The sequence below is a fragment of the Mustelus asterias genome, chromosome 1, assembly GCF_964213995.1.
Source record: "Mustelus asterias chromosome 1, sMusAst1.hap1.1, whole genome shotgun sequence".
NCBI classification, from domain to species: domain Eukaryota; kingdom Metazoa; phylum Chordata; class Chondrichthyes; order Carcharhiniformes; family Triakidae; genus Mustelus; species Mustelus asterias.
In genome coordinates, this window is record NC_135801.1 from 62,530,408 (window position 1) to 62,553,129 (window position 22,722).

General features: G+C 40.9%; 1 protein-coding gene across 4 annotated transcripts in view; it reads right to left on the reverse strand.

Annotated features, from left to right (window-relative positions):
* Window positions 1-3,643: 3,643 nt before the first annotated feature.
* sorcs2 (sortilin-related VPS10 domain containing receptor 2) overlaps window positions 3,644-22,722 on the reverse strand; it is a 612,212-nt gene continuing 593,133 nt past the window's right edge. For 2 of the 4 annotated variants that reach the window (XM_078213290.1, XM_078213299.1), the window contains 2 exons: window positions 12,238-12,395; window positions 3,992-4,178 (listed from right to left, as the gene is read on the reverse strand). In XM_078213290.1, the coding sequence (XP_078069416.1) occupies window positions 4,114-4,178; window positions 12,238-12,395 (223 nt within the window). In that variant the 3' untranslated portion in view covers window positions 3,992-4,113. Of the gene's footprint in view, window positions 4,179-12,237; window positions 12,396-22,722 lie in introns of all 4 variants that reach the window. The other 2 variants (XM_078213272.1, XM_078213281.1) reach the window with 2 other exon arrangements.

Genomic DNA, 22,722 nt, shown 5'->3' on the forward strand with positions numbered 1-22,722 from the left:
TTTATTCTAGTTCTGGACTCCCCCACCATCTGGAACATTCTTTCTGAATCTGTCTTGTCTAATCCTGTTAGAATTTTATTAGTTTCTATGAGAACCCCTCTCAGTCTTCTAAACTCCAATGAATACAATCTTAACCGACTTAGCCTTTCCTCATTTGACAGACCTGCTATCCCAAGAATCAGCCTGATAAACCTTCGCTGTACTCCCTCTGTTACAAGGGCATCCTTCCTCAGATAAGGACACCAAAACTGCACACAATACTCCAGGTGTGGCCTCACTAATGCCCTATACAATTGCAGTTAAATATCCCTATTCCTCTACTCAAATCCTTTCTCTATGATGACCAACATACAATTTGCCTTCTTTACTTTCAGTGACTGATGCACAAGGACATCAAGGTCTCGCTGAGTATCCACCTCTCTCAATTTACACCATTCAATTAATAATTTGCCTTCCTATCTTTGCTACCAATGTGGATAACCTCACATTTATCTACATTGTACTGCATTTGCCATGCATATGCCTACTAACTCAGCCTGTTCAAATCGCGCTGAAGCACCTCTGCACCCTCCTCACAGCTCACCCTCCCACCAAACTTTGTATCATCTGTAAATATGGAGATGATACATTTAGTTCCCTTGTCCAAATCACGAATATACAAAGTGAACAGTTGGGGTCCTGGCACAGATCCTTGCAGTACCCCACTAGTCACTGCCTGCCATTAGGAAAAAGATCCATTTATTCCAACATTTTGCTTCCTGTCCGCCAACCAGCTTTCCATCCATCCCAAGACACTACCCACAATCCCATGTGCTTTAACTTTACATATTAATCTTCTATGCGAGACCTTATTGAGAGCCTTCTCAAAGTCTAAATGAACCATGATTTGGAGATACCGGCATTGGACCGGGATGGGCACAGCAAGAAGCCTCACAACACCAGGTTAAAGCCCAACAAGTTTATTTGGAATCATGAGCTTTCGGAGCACTGCTCCTTCATCAGGTGAGTGGAGAGGTAGGTTGTTTGTGAAACACACCTCTCCACTCACCTGAAATAAACCTGTTGGACTTTAACCTGGTGTTGAGAGACTTCTTACTGTAAATAAACCACATCCACCGGTTCTTTCTGGTCAACTCTACTAGTTACATCTTCAAAGAATTCCAATAGATTTGTCAAGCATGATTTCCCTTTTGTAAATTCATGCTGACTTTGTCTGATTATACCACTGTCTTCCAAATGCTGTGCTGTGAAATTGTTGATAATATTAATTCCTCTTTTCAGATGCTCTGTTTTTTTAAACTTTCTGACATTTGTGGATTTCCTTTTGTCTCAGCTATAAACAACCAGGAAAGGCTAAAAAAGAACTCTGCATTGGCTAAGAACTCTGAAAGGATGGAATGAACAAAGGCTGGGGACATTTGGAAACCAGAATCATTCTGTGACGCTATTCAGCTAGTCCCACTCCTTGCTCTTTGCCCATTGCCCTGTAATCTTTTCATTTTCAAGTCTCTATACATTACTCTTAAATCTGCTTCCTCCATCTTTTCAAGTAGTGCATTTCAGATTGTAACAACCTCGCATGAAAAGAAATTCACTTCACCCTTTGTCTGTACCATTTACTTTAAATCTAACACCTGACTGCTCACAATCTTGCCAATGTAAACCATTTCTTTCCACCCACTATATCAATACCATTCTTATTTTGAACCTCTATTAAGTCTTCCCATAAACTTCTCTACTCTAAGGGGAAGAATCCTAGCTTTTGCACTCTTTCCACATAACTGAAGTCACTCAACCTTGGTATCAATATGGTAAATCTCCTCTGCATCCTTTCCAGGGCTTTGACATTCTCCCATGTGACTCCCAGAATTGAATATTTGGAGATAAAGCACAAACAGGAACGTTTCAGTTACACTCAATAAAATGGTTTCAATTTTGACATTCAAAAGTCATAACTGTTGCTTTTTAAAAATTCATTCCTGGTGTGAGTGTGATTAGCAAGATTGGCATTTGCTCCCTATCCCTTATGAAAACGGTGGCCAGCTGCCTTCCTGAACTGCTGCAGTTTATATGGTGTAGGTACATCCACAGCAGGAAGGGAATTCCTGGTTTTTGCCCCAGTAAGTGAAAGAATGATGATATATTTCCAAGTCAGGATGGTGCATGGCTTGTAAGGAAAGTTGCAGGTGGATACATTCGTTGCCTTTATCCTAAGTGGTAGAAGTCATGGATTTGGCAGGTGCTGTTGAAAGAGTTGACAAGTTCTGCAGTGCATCTTGTATATGGAACACACTGCTGCCACTGTACACCAGTGGTGGAAGTGCTGAATGTCTGAAGTGGGTGGATGGTGTACTGATCAAGCGAGATGCTTTTTTCCTGGACTGAGCTTCTGGACTCTTGATTGGAGCTGCACTCATCCAAACAAAAGGGGAGTATTCCATCATACACCTGACTTGTTCCATGTAGATGGTGGATTGGTTTTGGGGAGACAGGTGGTAACTTATACAATTCCCAGAATCTGACCTGCTTTTATAGCCACAGTTTATATGTGGCTGGTGCAGTTAAATTTCTAGTAACCCCCCAGGATGATGATGATTGTGGGGGAATCAGAAATAGTCATGTGTTTAAACTTCAAGGGGAGATGGTTAAATTCTCTCTTATTACAGATGGCCATGAATGTTACTTGCCAATTATCAAGCCTGAATGTTATCCAGGTCTTGCTGCACCAGGCACAGGTTGCTTCAGCATCTGAGGAGTTGCAAATGGTGCAATCATCAGTGAATTTCCCCAGTTCCAATTTTATGATTGAGGGAAGGTCATGGATGAAGGTGGTTGGGCCCAGGACATTACCCTGAGGAGTTGCTGCAGTAATGTCATGGGGCTGAGTTGATTGGCCCCCAGCAATCATAACCATCTTCCTTTGTGCAGGGTAGGATTCCAACCAATGGAGAGCAACCCCCCCGATTCCTAATCAAGTTAAATTTTACTTAGGCTCCCTGATGCCACAGTCAGCTGCTTTGCTGTCAAGGGCAGTCACTTTCACCTCACAACTGGAATCTGTCTATGTTTGAACCAAAGCTATAATGAGATCAAGAGCTGAGTGGCCTGGGAACCCAAACTGAGCAGGTTATTGCTGACTGAATTGCCACTTGATAGCTCTGTATTAAGTTGAGTTTTCAGAAAAAACATTTTTCTTCCGTCTCTGAGGGCTGAGAGAGGAGAATGCTACAGCCAATTAACTCATACTCTTTCCTCTTTCAAATTGGACTGTCAACTAAAATGGATGAGCAAATCAAGTGACTACCTCCCCAGCAGTGGCAAGACGTTCTGAGAGAGCATAGCACAAGGCAACTTCAAAAGGTTACATCATACTTTAGGGAAATCCAAAATGGATTGGAGAAGCAGAATGAAAATTTATGTAAAATTATAACAGGATAGGAACGCCATGAGAAGGGCAAGTAAACTGTGGGATCCATTTTTGTATTCCCTGCAGTGGGAGGGGTCAGCAGGTAGGATGAATCACCCACCCATTACAGAACCACTTGATTCGAATCTCCTCAAGTGGCAGGTTCTACAGTATGCAGTGAAGACAAAAATTTACTCCTGTATGTTTCAACAAACTAGATTGTTTGACACCCAAGGTGAGAGTTGACAACTTATTTATCCTTTTAAAACCACATCAGAAAATCTTTCAGATGTAAAAAAATTCATTCATTCGAATGGAAATAATGTAAATGTCCATGTGGGAAAGTCACAAATGATATGTAATGTACCTTTCTTTTTCTCAAACAGGTTGCAAGAAGGGAAAGAGAGAGGTTCACTTAACAACATTTTGAAGGCAGCTTGTTTCTCCAGCCCAGTAGAGCTCATTCATATGTAGATGCAGTGCCTGGCACAAAAGTAATAGCTTCTGGGTTCCAGTCTGTGATGCCACTCTCTCTGTAAGGGTACTTCTAACACGCTGATGCTTGATTGAAGACTTAGTAACTATTGGAGGCAAGATTACCCACAGTCCCATCAAACAATGGAGTTCATCTCACTGCCTCACTTCCTCCCATCCCCAGGAACAAAATAAAATGGAGGTGAGTCTTAACACTACATCCAGAGCAAACATCAGCTACTCAAGTAATTGTGCGTTTCCCGGGAGTTTATGCTCAGAACCACAGAAGAGTGACCACCTGTATCAAAGAATAAAAGATAAAATAAATATGGATTATGATTTGAACATATCTGTATCCTAATGTTCATAAACACCCCGTCTCTATTCTCTTGTATCAATAGAAGACAATGGCTGGCAAATTGGTCACAGGTCAGTGAAAAAAACTGAAGTACAAATTCATCAATGGTCTACAGTGGTTCTTATAAGGACTGCTCATCAAGCTGCTGTGGATCTTGAAACATTTAAGTGAAATATGCATGCTCAGACCAATTTGTTTCTAAATTTGGCAGTGAACTCTTAAACAGCCATTAAAACTTCAATTTGAATTTTAAAGGGCATGGCCCCATATTTTAGATGGGTATTTCGAGGTCAATCTGCCAGCCAGTGCACTTCCAATGGAGATCAATCACAAGGGATCACAACACAAAATTGATACCCACAAACCCGATTTTTGCCCCAAAATCAGAGAACAACTGAAGTTCCCAATCAGTTTTCAAAACTTCAACCTGAGGTTTGAAATTCTCTGTAATCTTCCCTATTTTACTGATTATAGTGTATAGAAATTGTGGGGCAGAGTAGGAGATAGACTTTTGACTTCAATATTGAACCTATTTTCCAAGATGCCCAACTATTAAGTCTACTGCTTGCACGAGAAAGTCAAAACATTAAGCTTTTTGTCATACTACTTTTGTACAGTGCCAAAACATACCAATTCTGTATAAAAGTAATGCATTACGTTTCACTATCTTCATGCAACATTAGAATAAAAATCTGTCATAGTATAGTAATGTTGTCAGGAAAAATACAAAACAGATCTCTTCCTTCGTTTATCCTGCAACTGGCAATTGGAAAATATTAGTCCAAAAGCTTTGGACACTGCAAGGCTACTTAAGTACAAAATTCATGTTAATGAGAAGCATTAGTTGTAATTCGGGTCCATTTAAACTTGAAATAAAATTAAATCTACAAATCTAGTATTTTATGATGAAGACTTGCCAAGTTACATTTTTTTAATTATGCGATGATTCTCTTGCTGCCTTTTGGAACAATTATAAATAAGCAAGCGAATGGTTATAATGAAGGCAAAATCACATTTGATACACAGCTGGCAATAAGCATTATGAGAATGTGCAGAAAAAGTATGATTTAAGTTAAGAAATAGAAATATCAATGAGTAGTCGCTAGTTACTCTTCAGTTTAAATAAATTACCCTGTGCAGTTCAGTATAATTTACAACTTGCACAACATTAGAAATATTTTTTCTTTAACTGGTCACATAGTGGGGCAAATTTTGCCTAGCTAAAACGGCCTTAATGAAACATCAACAGCTTCAAAATGAGATCAGTAGATTCAGCATCCAGGTAATGCTACTATTTTCAAAGGGCACTTAGGAGCCTAAAAATAGGAGTAGACCAATTCTCCCGAGGAGCTATTCCACTGGTGTTCCATGTGATCAAGGCTGATCTGCAACCTGATTCCATACTGCTGCCATCACCCCTTACCTCAATGGTATTCCACTGTCTTTCAATCTCTGATTTAAAATGAACTGATCTAACATCTATCACCATTTGCAGAAGATAATTCCAAACTTTTATCAGCCTGTGTGTGTAGAAGTGTCTCATATTTTCACTCCTGAAAGTGTTGGCTCTATTTTTTATACAATGCCCCTTAGTCTTAGATTCCTGGCCATAAGGAAATATAGTTTTTTTCTATCTAGCCTGTCTGTTCCCGAATACCTTGGAAACTTATATCAAATTACCATCAACCATCTAAATTCCAGGGAATTCTAGTTTATGTAATCTCTCCTTGTAAGGTAACACTTGGAATCCAGGTATAATTCTGATAAAACTGTGCTGTACTTAACCCTCCAAGGCCAATATAACCTTCCTAAGGTGCAATCCTCTCAGTCCTCCAAGTGTGATGTAACCTATGGCTTTATATAATTGTAGCAGAACTTCTACTTCCTTGCATTTTAGTCCTCTAGGTATGAAGGCTAGCATTCTATTCACTTTTTAAATTACTTTCTGTATGTGTCCATGATATCTTAATGAGTTATATACATGGATCCCAAGACTCTTTGGACTGCCACTGTTTTTTCTATCATTTTTTGATCCAAAGTGGATGACCTGACATTTGCCTACATTGAAATCCATTTGCCACAATTTTACTTTCACTTAATCTATCAATATTCCTTAGTTGTTTATAATGTCACCTATATTTGTGTCATTGGCAAACTTGGATATGTTGTCATGGCCCATGTGCTTTGGGAAGCATGCATTTTGTTTTTGTGTGATGTCCATTTAAACCAAAAGTAGGCTAGGAAAGTAGGTCAATTGGTTTCCCGACACCATTAGGGTCTATGAAATACCCATGTGACCTAGGGTTGTCATGGAGATGAATATTTGAGAAGCAAAGGGTAAATAGGAAGCTAATTTATAGTGGGGTTGGGTTGTATGTTTTATTTCCTGTTTGGCAGTTCAGAACACTGACAATTCAAGCAAATAGATAACAAGCGAGGCTCTTGCCAGATGGCACAATATTCTGTCATTGAAGCAGAGCTGAGAATAAAGCAGAAACCATGTTACTGTGTGTGTTATATAGTTGGAAAGGGCAGAATATTGAAGGCAAGGGACTATAGATTAGATAATACCCATTGCTGCCGCTATAGTGGTGTCAAAGCCCATCAAACCACTTAAAGGGGTACAAAAATGGAGTCCCTGGCGATTCTGTGCCATTAGGTCTGTCATTTGTGGAGCTCCCACTGTTATTTTCATTGCCCACCACCATTTTTGTTTGATCCACAAAGCATGCCACACTGTCATGGAAATGGGCTCAAGGGGTCAGAAGGGTCTTTTGTTTCATTTATTTGGGTTTTTAATAAGAGGCAGTTGCAGTTTTGTTTTTCTGTAGGTCACAGCTCACTGAGTCAGGAGAGCAAAAGGAGTAAATATTAGTCAGGCCTGCACTTTAAGCAAAGAAAGTACAAACTTTACAATTCGCCACATAGAATGTGGTTGGGGGCTCAAGCTCAGTTTGGAATTCATGAGGGAGAAGCTGGAAAATTTGCCTAGCTTGAAGTTAGAGGAAGAAATCTGCATTAGACCTCATGGTGAAAAGTGGTTAGCTTGGAGAATGTAGTGAGGCCTAAGTTTGAGCTGAGGAATTCATGGTTGTGTGATTTTGAAGAGAATTTGAAGGATAACTTAACTAAAAACTAATAGAAAGATACGTAAGAAATATTAAATCTTGGAGAACAGTTGAAACACAGAGAAGAATTAAAGTGAATGTTAGAGGGAAGTGGCATATCTTTGAGCTGATCACTGGAAAAGTGAATGAACCTTCAAGATTCTTGGAATGTACAATGGAATTCTGGGGGGGTGGGGGGCAGGGTGGTGGAGAAGTAAAAAGAACTGAGTTTATAGCATATTATTAAGGGGAGACAGTGGTAATATCACTGGACTAGTAATTCAGAGACCCAGGCTTATGCTCTGGGTCATGGGTTCAAATCCCACCATGGCAGCTGGTATAATAGAATCACAGAATAACTACAGTGCAGAAGGAGGCTATTAAGCCCATCGAGTCTGCAGTGATTCTCCAACAGAGCATCCTACCCAGGCCATATCCCCGTAACCCCATGTACTTACCCCGCTAATCCTCTTAACCTACCCATACTTGGACACTAAGGGGCAATTTAGCATGGCCAATCCACATAACCTGATGGAATTTAAATTTAGTTAATTAAATTACTGGGGAAGAAACAGACACGTTGTTGAAGCTTTCTGTCTCGCACTCCTCAGGTCAGATGATACATGGTAGCCATTATAGAATCATAGAAATCATAGAAACCCTACAGTGCAGAAGGAGGCCATTCGGCCCATCGAGTCTGCACCGACCACAATCCCACCCAGGCCCTACCCCCCACATATTTACCCGCTAATCCCTCTAACCTACGCATCTCAGGGGCAATTTTAACCTGGCCAATCAACCTAACCCGCACATCTTTGGACTGTGGGAGGAAACCGGAGCACCCGGAGGAAACCCACGCAAACACGAGGAGAATGTGCAAACTCCACACAGACAGTGACCCGAGCCGGGAATCGAACCCGGGACCCTGGAGCTGTGAAGCAGCAGTGCTAACCACTGTGCTACCGTGCCGCCCTACAGGATAACTTATCTATGACTGGTTCTGCAAAACAATCATGGGCCAAATGGTTGAATAAGTTGCTCGAACCTGTTCGGAGTGAGCATTCCACATGCACTGTGAAATATTCCTTCACTTTTGTGAAGACCATACATGACATGCATATTGACAGTGATGCCATTTCTATTTGCTCTTTCGATATTTTGAGCCTATTCACTAATGTGCCTCTCAAGGTGGCCATAGATATTTGCACCTCATCACCATATCACGACAATCTAGACACACCACCGTGTTTTGAATCTGTATTAATTGAACTTATGAACGTAATTCGTACAGTTGAATTCAGCTTTAATGACACTAAGTTATGCCCAAATAGATGGTGTTGCCATGGTTTCCATCAGAAAGTAAAGTAAAGTATATTTATTAGTCACAAGTAAGCCTTAAATTCACACTGCAATGAAGTTACTGTGAAAATCCCCCAGTTGCCACACTCCGGTGCCTGTTCGGGTGCACTGAGGGAGAATTTAGCATGGCCAATTCACCTAATCTGCACATCTTTGGACTGTGGGAGGAAACTGGAGCACCCGGAGGAAACCTACGCAGACACAGGGAGAATGTGTAAACTCCACACAGACAGTGACCCAAGCCGGGAACTGAACCCGGGTCCCTGGCATTGTGGGGCAGCAGTGCTAACCACTGTGTCACCGTGACACCCGAAAGGGTTTTGATGAAATGACACCCAACTCTTTGCATATTTCTAATATCTGGATGTTTACTATATTTGAATTTGCAGCTGCAAGTAAAAATTCCTTACACATGTTAATGTGCTCCGAACTGCCCTCATATTAACCTTTGAAATACAGCAGTCTAACCTGTACCCTTTCCTCAATGTTCTCATTGAGAAATCCACATGTGTGCTCTCTACAATTGCCTGCTGCAAACCAAACTTCATTGGTCAATATATGCATCGGGATTGCTACAGCTCCACCTGCTACAAGATTCACCTCATTGGCAATCTCATAAATAGGCTCCGAGCCAATTGCTCACTGTGCAAACTTGACTTTGAAATAGGGGGCAAAGTGGGATAATGGTCACCCGAATCAGTTCATTGCTTGCTGTGCACTGAACATACTCACAAATGATCCTAAGGCCATCACTTGTAGCGCTGAAAACTGTCCAGTCTACCCTAAATTAACCTGAAAAGGTAATGTATTTAAAAAGTCTGAGTAACAGGTTAAGCTAGACATTTCAAGCTGCTATTATGCAGTGGCAACACAAGCGTGTATTTCACCAATGGGATGCTGTTGTCAAGCCAAAAAGACATTCTACCTATTGTGCAAATGAGTAATATGGTATATGAATTTCAGTACCGATGCAATGCCCGGTATGTAGGCATTACATCTCAATGAGTGGTGGATCGTATCAAAGAGTATGTCCTTTTATATGTTTGCAAAAGGCAAAGTACTAACCATACTTTGTTGTATTAATTATTTGAAGTAAACTTTACCTTTTTATTTGAAATAACCTTCCCCAGGTAATTAATGTTTGAATTATGTTGATTTTTGTTGGTTTGTTACTGTAAAAGTTTTAAAAAGTAAAACCTTGTCCAGCGATTTTCTTTCTGTTGATGTTGTGGAGGTTCCCTTCTTTTAAAAAATATTAGCAGTCTTTATGGGGATTGCAACACTCTGGCTTTCTTTCCCATTGTCTAAATCACTAATAAATACACTGAAGAGTTGAGGTCCCAATGCAGATTGTGCAATTAGTCACATTCTACTAATTTTACTAACTGTTCAATATCTCAACTCTGCCACTCAATGAATTTCTAAACCAAGTAACAATTTGCTCTCAATTCTATGAGCTTCAACTTTAACATAACTGATGAGGGACTTCATCAAATGCCTTCTGGAAATCCATATAAATAAACACCCACGGACATTCCCCTGTCCACTTTAGGCACCTCTACAAAAAATTCAATTCTGTTTGCAAGACATGACCTACCCTTTAAAAATCCATGCTGGGCTCTCTGATCGGCTGAAAATTTTAATGTTGTTCAGTCATCCTACCTTTAATTATAAACTCTACTAAATTCTCAATAGATGGTTAAAGCAATTGGTCTACAATTCCCAGTTTCCCTCTTTCACCTTTCTTAATGGATGCACACCCAATGTTCCCAATTAAAACAACAGTTCCCAAATTGAGAGAACCTTGAAAAGTTATAATTAGGGCGTCCTTTAAAACCCTGTGTTGGAAACCATCTGGTCCTGTGATTTGTCACTCTAAGCTGTTATTCTCTTCATTACTGTTATTTTGCTCATGTTATATCTGATGACTCTCATTCATGATTCAATGCAAGTTTCCTTAGGACATCTGGCACATTATCTTTTTTAGCATGGATTGGTCATGCTAAATTGCCCCTTAGTCCCAAAATGTGTAGATTAGGGGGATTATCGGCAAATATGTGTGGAGTTATGAGGATTAGCTGGGGCGTGGGCCTGGATAAGATGCCGAGTTGGTGCAGACTCGATGGGCTGAACGGCCTCCTTCTATATTGTAGGGATTCTATGATTCAACTGTAAATAATGATAAATTATTCAACGTGTTCACCATTTCCTTATTTTCACTGATGAATATTTGCATTCTCAGTTTAAAGGGGTTTCAGTTGCTCCTAAACACCCTTTTTTCTCTTAATATAATAGTAAAATCTTTTGTGTTGATTCTGATGTACCTTGCAGGTTTCTTTTCATATTCTCTTTTTATAGTTCCCATTATCTGCTTTGACACCCTTTGCTGTTCTTTGAATCTTTGCCACTTGCCAGGATTTGTGCCATTGTTTGCACTTTTGTATGCTTTTTCTTTTAATTTTGCTGTCTCTTACCTCTTTAGTCACCCGTGGCTGTTTTTATTGGCAAGACCTCTTGCCTCTTAGGGGTATAAACCAGCTCTATATCACACTTAAGTTCTTTTTTTAAAACACCTCCCACAGATCTTCTGCTGTTTTACCAATTAACATATTTTCCCAGTTTCCTTTCCTTTGGCAGTTGGAATGTTTGTCTATTTCAAGAGGTAAGCCTTTTGATTATGCAAACCAAGCCTCTATTACCTGGTCAGGACTTGGACTCAGATTTTAGGGATGCATTGATGGGATGTGTACCATGTTTTCGTATTGAACAGCCTAGATAGCAGTCCTAAAAGGACTACACTGGTGTCTGGTCCAAAAACAACTAAGAAAACTTTCTGGGTTATATTTTTGTGGAGTCAGGAGCAGCACTCCACAAAAAATACTGCAAATCACTGCTGGCCCAAATTCATTAAAAAAATTAAACAATTTGACATTTGATCTCAGCTGGAGTATTTGTCCAATTCTGGCTATCATGATTTTGGAAGAATATTAAGGGTTTGGAGAGGGAACATAAGAGACATATAATAGAATGCTACCAGGGATGAGGGATTTTGATTTTGTGTAGAGATTGGCGAAGCTGTTTGTTTTTTCCTTAAAACAGAGAAGGCTAAGAGGAGCTTTGAAACACGTGTGATAGAATAAATAAAGAGATATGTTCCAGTGCAGAAAGGTCAGTGACTAAAGGACAGATTTGAGATGATTGGCTAAAGAAGTGACAAAAGTAAATGCTTTTGTTTACATAGCATGTTGTAATCTGAAATACACTAACTGAAAAAGTTGAAGCAGTTTTGGTCATAACTTCCAAAAGAGAATGATACTAGAAGAGAAACAATTTATCGGGATACCAACAAAGAGCAGGTGGGTGGGACTAATTTGGTAACTCCAACAAAGAGTGACGCAGGCATGATGGACCGATAGATCACTTTCCGTGCTGCATCTTTCTACGAGCCTATTATTTTAACTTGGTAAGTTTGCCTCCAAATGCCTTAGTGTTTACACTAAAAAGAGGAGAAACTGGGAAAAAAAAAAGGCTACCTCTTCCGTTACCTAGCGTCTGGGAGTCCAAATCATCATCAATATACTCTTCCCCTTGTATGATGTGCTGTGTATCTTCACTGTGATTGACAGGGCTGGTCATTTCCTGCTCCTTTTCATTATGCATCTGTGCATAAACATTCCGCCCAGGTATCTTCCTGCGACAAAAAGGGAGAAGATATTGACTGTCAATGTGCATCATCATCATAGTAATAGTTTTGTTTCTTAATAATAAAATTATAATTTCTGATTTTGCACTCCAAGTAGTTTCACCCATTGGGAACCCATTATATAGTGCATCACTCTTGATTCTTTTAATATTTAAATTAATGTAGTTGCTCCTACAATGTATTAAGAATTGTAATGCTTCCCCATAAGCACAAGCAAATGACTGTTTTTATTAATCTTGTGCTTTTCCTAAACCAATACTAATCATATTAGTAAAGGTGCAAAGGCACGCCTGTTATGGGAAAATAAAGACAAGGCCACCTTACCCTGGTGATTTCTAACCACTAGAGAAATGAAGGATCAAAGTGAATTAGTATTATTCTTCTGCATGTCTTGTATCAGGGCAACATAATTTTAACCAAGAGGAACGGTATTGTTCCCAAAGAAGCAATTTAAAAAAAAATGTTTTGTCTGAGGAAGTCACTGGTAAGGTCACATTAATTGCCTTGGCAAAGTGACACTGGGACATTTTCTTGAACTACTTACTGTAGTCCTGCTGGTGCTCCTACAAAGGTACTGGGAAGGCATTTCTATGAAGTTGACCCAGCAATGCAGAAACAATGGAGATGTACATCCAAGTCAGGATGGGTATGACTTGAAGAAAATCTTGGAAGGTGACAGCACTGTAACAATACCACTGCCCATGTTTTTCATGAAGGTCACAGTGGAAAGGTGTATTGTCCACATAACCTTGGTGAGGTACTGCAGAACATCAGGTAGGTTATTCACACTGTAGCCAATGTACACTGGTGGTGAGGGCGGGAGTTTGAGTCCATTGCAGGGGCACCAATCAAGTCCTGTTAAGTGTTGAGCTTTTGAGTGCTACTACAGCTGCACTCTTCCAGCTGAATGGTGAGCATTAGCTTCTCACTCCTTACAGATGGTGGACCGGCTCAGGAGGTGAGGCATGCATTGGAGGCTCCACAGATTTTGCCTTGCTGCAGTAATTATGATGTTAATGTGGTTAACCCAGATCAGTTTCTGATGGAGGGCGATATCATGATGAAGATGTCATTCTATATCAAGGGGAGATGGTTGGTCTGTGTCCTGCTGTAGATGACCATTATTTTGCAGTTATGTAGTACAAATATTATGTGCCAACTTAGTCTAAGTTTTGATCTGTTGGAGGATCCACTGTAGATTAACATAGCTGCTTCATTATTAGAAGTGTTGCAAATGGGGCCATAACACTGTGGAATCATCAGTAAACAGCTCCATTCCTGATATTGTGATTGATGGATTGGTCTAACTATTCACGTCTGCCCTATTTTGCACTATTACGAAGATTTAATCAAAACTTAAAAAGACAAAACAGCTGCAGGACTTTAGATCAACTGTGCAGATATTAGAGAGACCTTCAACAATTTTAAATAAATCCCCAAATTTGAAATTAATTACCCTGCTACACATCATCCATGACAACCATGCCAAATTCAGACAGTTTAAGTTTATAAGCTCTTGTTTTGCTGACTCTGAAAGTTTCTCAAAATGAAAGGCCTCTTATGGTTTGTAATAGCTAACGCACGATGTGAAGTAAGCCTAAAGGAAGAGATTAACATTAAAACAAAAACACCTTGCTCAATTTCAAAATTTCAGGTTGGGAGTGTGTCACTTGCACACTGGAGATTTTAGTGGTCTGACAGCCTCTGAAAACTTTTAAGTTCAGTGAAGAACATAGCGGGGTACAAATTATTCTGGGTCTGTCTTTGCGTCCAGGCTCAGTTCTCGGTGAGCAATGCACACAAAGAGAAAGGCACAAAGCCATCCCAAAATTGAAAGAAGCAAACAAACTTGTATTTCTAAAGCACCTTTCGCAACCGCAGGACCATCCCATTTTTATACCCAATTAAGCACCTCTGAAGTGTAGTCACTGTATTAATAGGTGGAAATTGTAGGAGGAAACTGTAGTTGGAAATACGGCATTTAATTTGAGCACAAAAAGAATCCCACAAACAGCAATATGATAATGGCTGGATAGTATATTCTTACTGCTGTTGGTTGAGGAATAAACCAGAACACTCAAGAGCTAGAACTCCTGCTCTTCTTCAAATTCTTCTTCTTAGTCCTGATTGGCCATACCATTTTCCTGTCATGCAGTTCGGTGGGACATTCTTATCTATCCAAGTTTAGCCCGATACTCATTTGCATTAGCTTCTGTCCCAACTCCTGTGCTGTGACTCTGAAGTAACTGGAAGAGTTATCCTTTGCCTCCTCCCTTTTCTTATCTACATGTTGCCCTCAAGCAACATAATCTGATTGCACAGCATTAGGTTCCACACATAGGCCAATGATACCCAGCTTCGCCTCATCATCACCCCTCTCCAACCCTCCGTTGTCTCTGATTTGTCACTCTGCTAGTCCAATACACAATAATGAATTAGTTGAAATTTATTCCAGCTAAGTAATGGAAAGAACAAAACCATTGATCTGGATTTTCACCGAGTCAAAATAACTCGGAAGTCCTTCAAAAATGGCAGGTGGGTCCAGATTCTGGGATTCCTGTCCCAATTGTCTGATTTTCAGGAGTTCCTTTACAGGATTCCAGCTGATTTCTGTCAAAAGTCCATGCCTGGCACTCTCGACCTGGCTGGTTCTTTTGTGTGGGGATAGACATGTCCTACTTCTCCACAATTTTCATGGAGTCCAGCCAGATTTTTAAATGGTCATGGTTCACGGCACCTCAGCGAAGTCATGAACCCTCGTGTGCATGAAGGGACCGTTCACAGGTAAGTTCAATTCATGCTCCCCATGGCCGCAGATGAAGCTTTACTCTTTCACCCACCCGCCACAGACCTTCATATCCCTAATACCAAACTATGGCAGTTCCATTTTTATTGAGCCAGAATATCCTGCATACAACCAAGCACCCCATTAGGATGTGTTTAAAAAAAAGACTCTTTAAAAAGTAATTCATCAATAACTTTCTACTGTATTAAAGCAGCAACTTACTCAGGAGACAATAAAAGTGTCAATCATCCAGGCCCTTTAAAGGATCAATAACAAAAACCACAAGCCCTTGAAAACACTTGACTTTGTGTGAATAAACATTGTTAAATTGACAGCAGAAATCAGAGAGCCTGATTTGTCAATCAAGCAATGTTTTCTCTGGCAGAGCAGCGTAATAGATATTTGGGCTCTCAGCAAAGCCTTATTATGAAATCTCAAAGAACCAAGTGAGCCTTTTAAACAACAGACCTTCACACCCGGCAGCCCCTGTGGCTGCCTTCCAACTTTTTTCCAGGGTTATCTGGCCGACTCCAACCCGCACTTCCACTGCCCTCAGCAAAGGTGAGGATCCCACCTTTGTGGGCACTTCCTCCAGAGGTAGGTGGGCAGAGTCTGGAATTCTCCAAACTCCTGCCATTGCTTCAAAGATTAAAATTCAGACCATTGTCTTTTAATCCCACCACAACCTCTGTTCCATAGTCACCAATTCCATTCCTTTGCCTAACAGTTGCCTTGGGCTGAACCAGACTGCACACAATCTTGATGTTGTCTCTGACACCGAGTTGAACTTCGGCCTCATATTTGGTCTGTCATCAAAACTGTTTACTTTCACCTCCATAAGATTGGTGAGGACTGTCCCTCACTCAGCCAACCTGCTACTAAAATCCTCACCCAAACCTTTATTAGCTCTGGACTAGACTTTCCAAAGCTCTCCAGGGGAGCCTCTGATCTTCCATCCTACACAAACTTAAGTTTCTCCAAAGCTCTGCTGCTTGCATCCTAAGTTACATCATGTCGTGTTCATCCATCACTGCTCAGTTTGCTAACATACATTGGTTACTTGTCCTTGAATGCCTTGATTTTTAATGTCTCATTTTTGTTTTTAAATTCCCCCTGGTCCATCTCTTTGACATACCCCATTCCTACAACCCTCCAAGGTGGATGCACGCCTCCAATTCCAGCTTCCTGCACATCCCTGATTTTAATCACTTCGGTAAGAAGTCTCACAACACCAGGTTAAAGTCCAACAGGTTTATTTGGTAGCAAATACCATAAGCTTTCGGAGCACTGCTCCTTCGTCAGATGGAGTGGATATCTGTTCTCCAACAGTGCACAGACACAGTAATCAAGTTACAGAACACTAATTAGAATGCAAATCTCTACAGCCAGCCAGGTCTTAAAGGTACAGACAATGTGGGTGGAGGGAACATTAAACACAGGTTAAAGAAATGTGTATTGTCTCCAGACAGAACAGCTAGTGAGATTCTACAAGCCCAGGAGGCAAGCTTATGGTATTTGCTACCAAATAAACCTGTTGGACTTTAACCTGGTGTTGTGAGACTTCTTCCCGTGTTCACCCCAGTCCAACGCCGGCATCTCCACATCATGACTTTAATCACTTCGTGTGATTGATGTTGTGCAGGTGTGACCTGCAGAGTTTCACTGGCTGTCTTGTCTGGAGACAATACACATCTTTTTAGCCTGTCTTGATGCTCTCTCCACTCATGTTGTTTTGTTTCTTAAAGACTTGATTAGTTGTAAGTATTCGCATTCCAACCATTATTCATGTAAATTGAGTCTGTGTCTTTATATGCTCTGTTTGTGAACAGAATTCCCACTCACCTGAAGAAGGGGCTTGGAGCTCCGAAAGCTTGTGTGGCTTTTGCTACCAAATAAACCTGTTGGACTTTAACCTGGTGTTGTTAAACTTCTTACTGTGTTTAATCACTTCACCATAGGTGACTGTACCTTCAGCTGCTTAAGCCCCAAGATTTCGATTGCCAATGCTAAACTGCTCCACTTTTCTTTCTTCCTTAAAAGCTGTCTCTTTTTACCAAGATTTTGGTTAGCTCTCCTGAAATCACTATGTCGTTCAGTGTCAAAGTTTGTTCAATAATGTGCCTGTGAAACAGCAAGGAGTTATATCAATATGAGCTACTCTTGCTGAAAGTGTGCCACGGGATCTTTTACATTCACTTGAAAAGGGCATACAGGACCATGGTTTAACATCTCATCTGAAAGATGGCACTTCCACCAAGGCAGCACTCCTGCAGTACTGGACTGGAGTATCAGCCTAAAAAATGTGCTCAAGTTCCTGAGTTCCTGGAGTGAGACCCGCAACTTTGTAACTTAGAAGCAAGGGCACCGCCACTGTGTCAAAGGTGACCTCTTGGACTTGGGCCTCATTGACATTAATAGGGCAAGCTTCCAGTGCAGCCAGCACCTCCACAATCAGTTCCATGAGTGAAATGAATTGCAGGCAGCTAGCTGTAGCTTTCAGGTAGGTTTTTGGAGGTGGGGACAACCTCCAGTACTGTGGAGTTGTGGCAGGGGATGGAGGGGGTGGGGGAGGGGAATGGGGATTGTGGAAGTGTGGAAGAAAGTACTCATACTGGGTCTGGCTCTACAGAATGTTAAATAGTTTAGAACTGCTTTAAAAATGCACCTTTAGTTGGCGTTTATAATGAACACTGAAGAATCCTGAAGGTGCTTGTTTGAGACTCCATCAGCTGACGTTAACATCAACAAGCTGCTCACAATGCTTCCACGGCCGCTGTATCATGAGCATGGCCGTGAACAGAGGATAAGAGTTTTAATTGTATCCAACCTGTTTAACCAGGAGAAGCAGGAGCGCTCCTCCTAATTCCAAGCTACTCACAATCAACTCTAGCTCCAAACCCTTTTTGGAATTTAGCTTAACAATGCCAGGCCAGTCTTGGATCTCCCATTCCAGTGTGCACAGATGACACACTGCTGGCCATACATTCGAACAGGAGCCAGAACTAATTTTTATCCGGCTAGCATTTAATCTTGGTAAACTCCTCAAAACCGTGGCTCGGATGAGACAGGCTGTTATTTTGGATTCGGCTTAGTCAAGGTGACGTTTATTTATTAGTGTCACAAGTAGGCTTACATTCACACTGCAATGAAGTTACTCTGAAAATCCCCTAGTCGCCACACTCCGGCGTCTGTTCGGGTACACGGAGGGAGAATTTAGCACGGCCAATGCACCTAACCAGCATGTCTTTCGGACTGTGGGAGGAAACTGGAGCACCCGGAGGAAAGAGATGAGGAGAATGTGCAGACTCCACACAAATAGTGATCCAAGCCAGGAATTGAACCCCGCTCCTTGGCGCTGTGAGGCAGCAGTGTTTACCATTGTGCCAGCACGTTGCCCCCTAGTACTTGGTACTTCTAAAATCATACCTGCAATAAATGTCACTGGGTTGGATTATCCTACCAATGCCAATAACCCTGCTTGGGTGGTGGATAATTGCACATGAGGGGCAATTTGGTTACTTTCTGCTTCTGGTGGAATGCCTCATCTGTCAAGAGAATTTCAGAAATTTGAGATGGCCATTGGATTTCATTTTCTGATCATTAAAGTTTATGGTGGGAAACTCAGGTGCAGGGCAATTCTCAATATGTGTTCCCATTGGGTGTGACTTTCAGCTGGGACTACACATCAGAATTTTAAAAATAATCTTTAGTATGATTGACTTAAATTAAGTTGGTATTCTTGGTGACTGCTTTCATGCCCTTGGAGGTGGTGTATTTGACCAGTTTCCCCAGCAGCATGAGGCGTATGGCTCTCTGGATTTATCTCACTACAGGTAGTACATCACAATTTATCACCAAGTGAAATTACCAGATACAAATAATCAATTCCTTTAATTGGATTTAACCAGCTGGAAATGAAGCCCTTTACCTCTAGTGACAGTGGCATTACAGCTAGAATTGCACATGTTGAAATCCTTACTAAGAGAAGCAGGAAGCAGAGTATTACGGAGAGGATTTAATTCACTGTGGAGCACATGCCAAGGTGAGCACTACTGTAGGATGACCATGGGCCCAACAAAGCTCAGACTTCATGAAAAGCCCAATTGCTGAGTCATATGAACACAATCGTTTCAAATTCAAGAGCTTGTCAAGAAGGCAGAAAGCTGTTTTGTGACATCCAAAAGATTGTCAAAACGATGTGCACAGAAAGAGGCTGGTTTTTTGGATCAGTGGGGAACTTCCTCAGCTAGAAGTTACAGGAAGTATGGCCTGCACATTACCAGATGGGCAGCCAAGGCAAAACATAAGCACCAAATTGGGATTAAATTAAGTAGAATTGGTAAACACTGATTAGCAAATGAGTAAAAGGTAGAGAAAGTAATATTTAGGGCAAAGAAATGATAATATAATGCATTATTATAATTTTAAGAAGGTGTTGATGGATAAATATTTAGTAATGTAATGATAAGAACAAACTGAGTAAAGGAATATTAGAATTAGAAATAAACATGTCTAGAGTAAATCTGTAATTATTTGCCATAACAGAAACATTGTTGTAAACAGAAGATGGGGAAGTGACTACTTGACAAAAATAGGCCTGTTAAACTGAATGAAGGTATAGCCTCACTGGTCAGTCATTAACAAGGACATAACAGAAGAAGGGGATGCAGAGGAACTACAAATAGAAGTTATAAATGGTAAAGACAACAAAGTATTCTAATAACTGGGAAATGCTCCCAGCCACCATCTCAACGTGAACAAATAGTTAGCAATTTAAACATGTGCATGAGGCTGCATGAAATCTATACATTACAATACCTCAGAAATACAACTACTTTAAGCATTTATCCATAGTCATCTGTGTCGCCTTGTCATACTTTTGGATCATCCTAAACACAGCAGTTTGGCAGAGAGGGGAAAATGTGTTGAGTTTCTGCTTTGGCACAATTGGCGACATGCTCAAAATTATGCTCGTTTTTAGAAGTGACCTTCTCTCTTTCATAAAGCCACATACAGCAAGGCCTGGACAAACATTCGGGCTTGGGCTGAGAAGCGGCAAGTACATTCCTGCCAAACAACTGCCAGGCAATGGCCATTCCCAACAATGGAGAATCCAATCATCTCCCCAAGACATTCAATGGCATTACAATTGCTGAAGCCCCAACCATCAACATCCTGGGGGGTCACCACTGACCAGAAACCTAACTGGATCAGTCATATAATTACTGTGGTTACAAAGGCAGATTAGAGGCTGGATAGTCTATGGTGAGTAATTTGCCTCCTGGCTCCCTCAGCCTGTCTACAAGGCACAAATCAAGAGTGTGATGGAATACTCCCCACTTGTCTGAATGAGTATGGCTTCAACAACATTTAGAAAGCTCAACCCTGCCAGGTCAAAACAGCCGGTTTGATTGACTCCCCTTCCACCATCTTAAACATTCAGCTGCTCCATCAGCAATGCACAGTGAGAGTAGTGTGTACAATCTACACTATGCACTGCAGATGCCCACCAGCAGCACTTTCAAAGCACTTAACTTCTACCACCTAGAACAAGGGCAGTGACATATTAGAGCAATACCACCTGAAAGTTCCCCAGCAAGTCACAAACAGGCCAGTTAGCTTAACATCTGTCATAGGAAAAACGTTAGAAGCTATTATTAAATATGTTACTTAGGGCACTCAAGTAAGTTCAAGATAATCAGGCAGAGTCAACATGGTTTTGTAGGAAGGAAATCATGTTTAATTAATTTATTGGAGTTAATTGAAGAAGTAACATGTGGTGTGGACAAAGAGGCACTGGTATATGCACTGTATTTAGATTTCCAAAAAACATTTGATAAGCTGCCACAGCAAAGATTATTGCAGCAAAAAAAAGCTCATGGTATAGGGGGGTAACATATTGATATGGCTAGAAGATTGGCTAGCTCACTAGTTGGCATAAATGGTCACTTTCTGGTTGGCAAGATGTAACAAGTGGTGTGCCACAGGAATCAGTGCTGGGGCCTCAATGTTTTACAATTCATATTAATGACTTGGATGAAAGGACTGAAGATATAGTTGCTAAATGTGGTGATGACATAAAGATAGATAGGAAAGTAAGTTGTGAAGGAGACATAAGGAGGCTACAAAGGGATACAGATAGGTTAATGAGCAGGCAAATATCTGGCCAATGGAGTATAACATGTGAAAATTTACATTATCCATTTTCACAAGAATATAAAAGAAATTTATCTAAATGGTGAGAGATTATAGAGCTTTAAGATTCAGAGGAATCAGGGTGCCCGAGTGCATGAAGCACAAAAGGTTGGTGAGCAGGTACAACAAGTAATTAAGAAAGCTAATAAAATGTTATCATTTATTGTGAGGGGAACTGAGCACAAAAGTAGGGAGATTAAGCTTCAGTTATACGGGGCACAGATGAGACCACATTTGGAGTACTGTGTAAAGTATTGGTCTTCTTACTTAGGATGTAAATGTGTTTGAAGCAGTTCGGTGAAGATTTACGGTCCAGGAATGGACCGGTTGTCCTATAAGGAAAGGTTGGACAGGCTAGGCTTGAATCTGCTGAAGTTTACAAAAGTAAGAAGTGACTTAATTGAACCATATAAGATCCTGAGTAATCTTGACAGGGTGGTTGTGGAAAAGATGTTTCCTCTTGTGGGAGAATCTAGAACTAGGGGGTCACTGTTTAAAAATAAGAGGTTGCCCATTTAAGATGGAGAGGAGAAGAATTTTTTCTCTCAGAGAGCAGCGAGTGTTTGGAACTCTCCTCCTCAAAAGCCGGTGGAGGCAATCTTTGAATATCTTTAAGGCAGAGCTAGATAGATTCTTGTTAAGCAAGGGGGTGAAAGGTTATTGGAGGCAGGTGGGGGATATGGAGTTAAGGTTACAATCAGATCAGCTATGATCTATGATCTAATTGAATGTTGGAGCAGGGGGTGAAAGGTTATTGGAGGCAGGTGGGGATATGGAGTTAAGGTTACAATCAGATCAGCTATGATCTGTGATCTAATTGAATGTTGGAGCAGGCTTGATTGGCCGAGTGGCTTACTCCTGCTCCTAATTTGTATGTTCGGATTCTGACTTGGAACTATAATCAACGTTCCTTGATTGTTGCTATCTCAAAATCCTGGACCACCCTCCCCAAAAGCACTGTGGGTGATAGACCACTACGGACTGCAGTAGTTCAAGAAAGCGGCGCACCATTTATGAGGGTTTGACTGGGTTAGAGGCTGTTTCCCTGACTGAAGAACGCAGAACAAGGGTTCATAGTCTCAGGAGATTCTTTTTCACTCAGATGTTTGTGAATCTTTAGAATTGCCTATCCTCCCAGGCTGTGGATACTCGATTATTGAGTAGATTCAAAGATCAAGATCGATAGGTTTTTGGGCAGTTAAGGAATCGAGAGGTATGGGGATTGGCTGGAGAAGCGAGGCTGATGTAAAAGTTCAGCTATGATTTTGTTGCATGATGGAACAAGCTCATGGGACCACTGGCCTACTCCTGCTCTTATTGCTTAAGTCCAAGTTA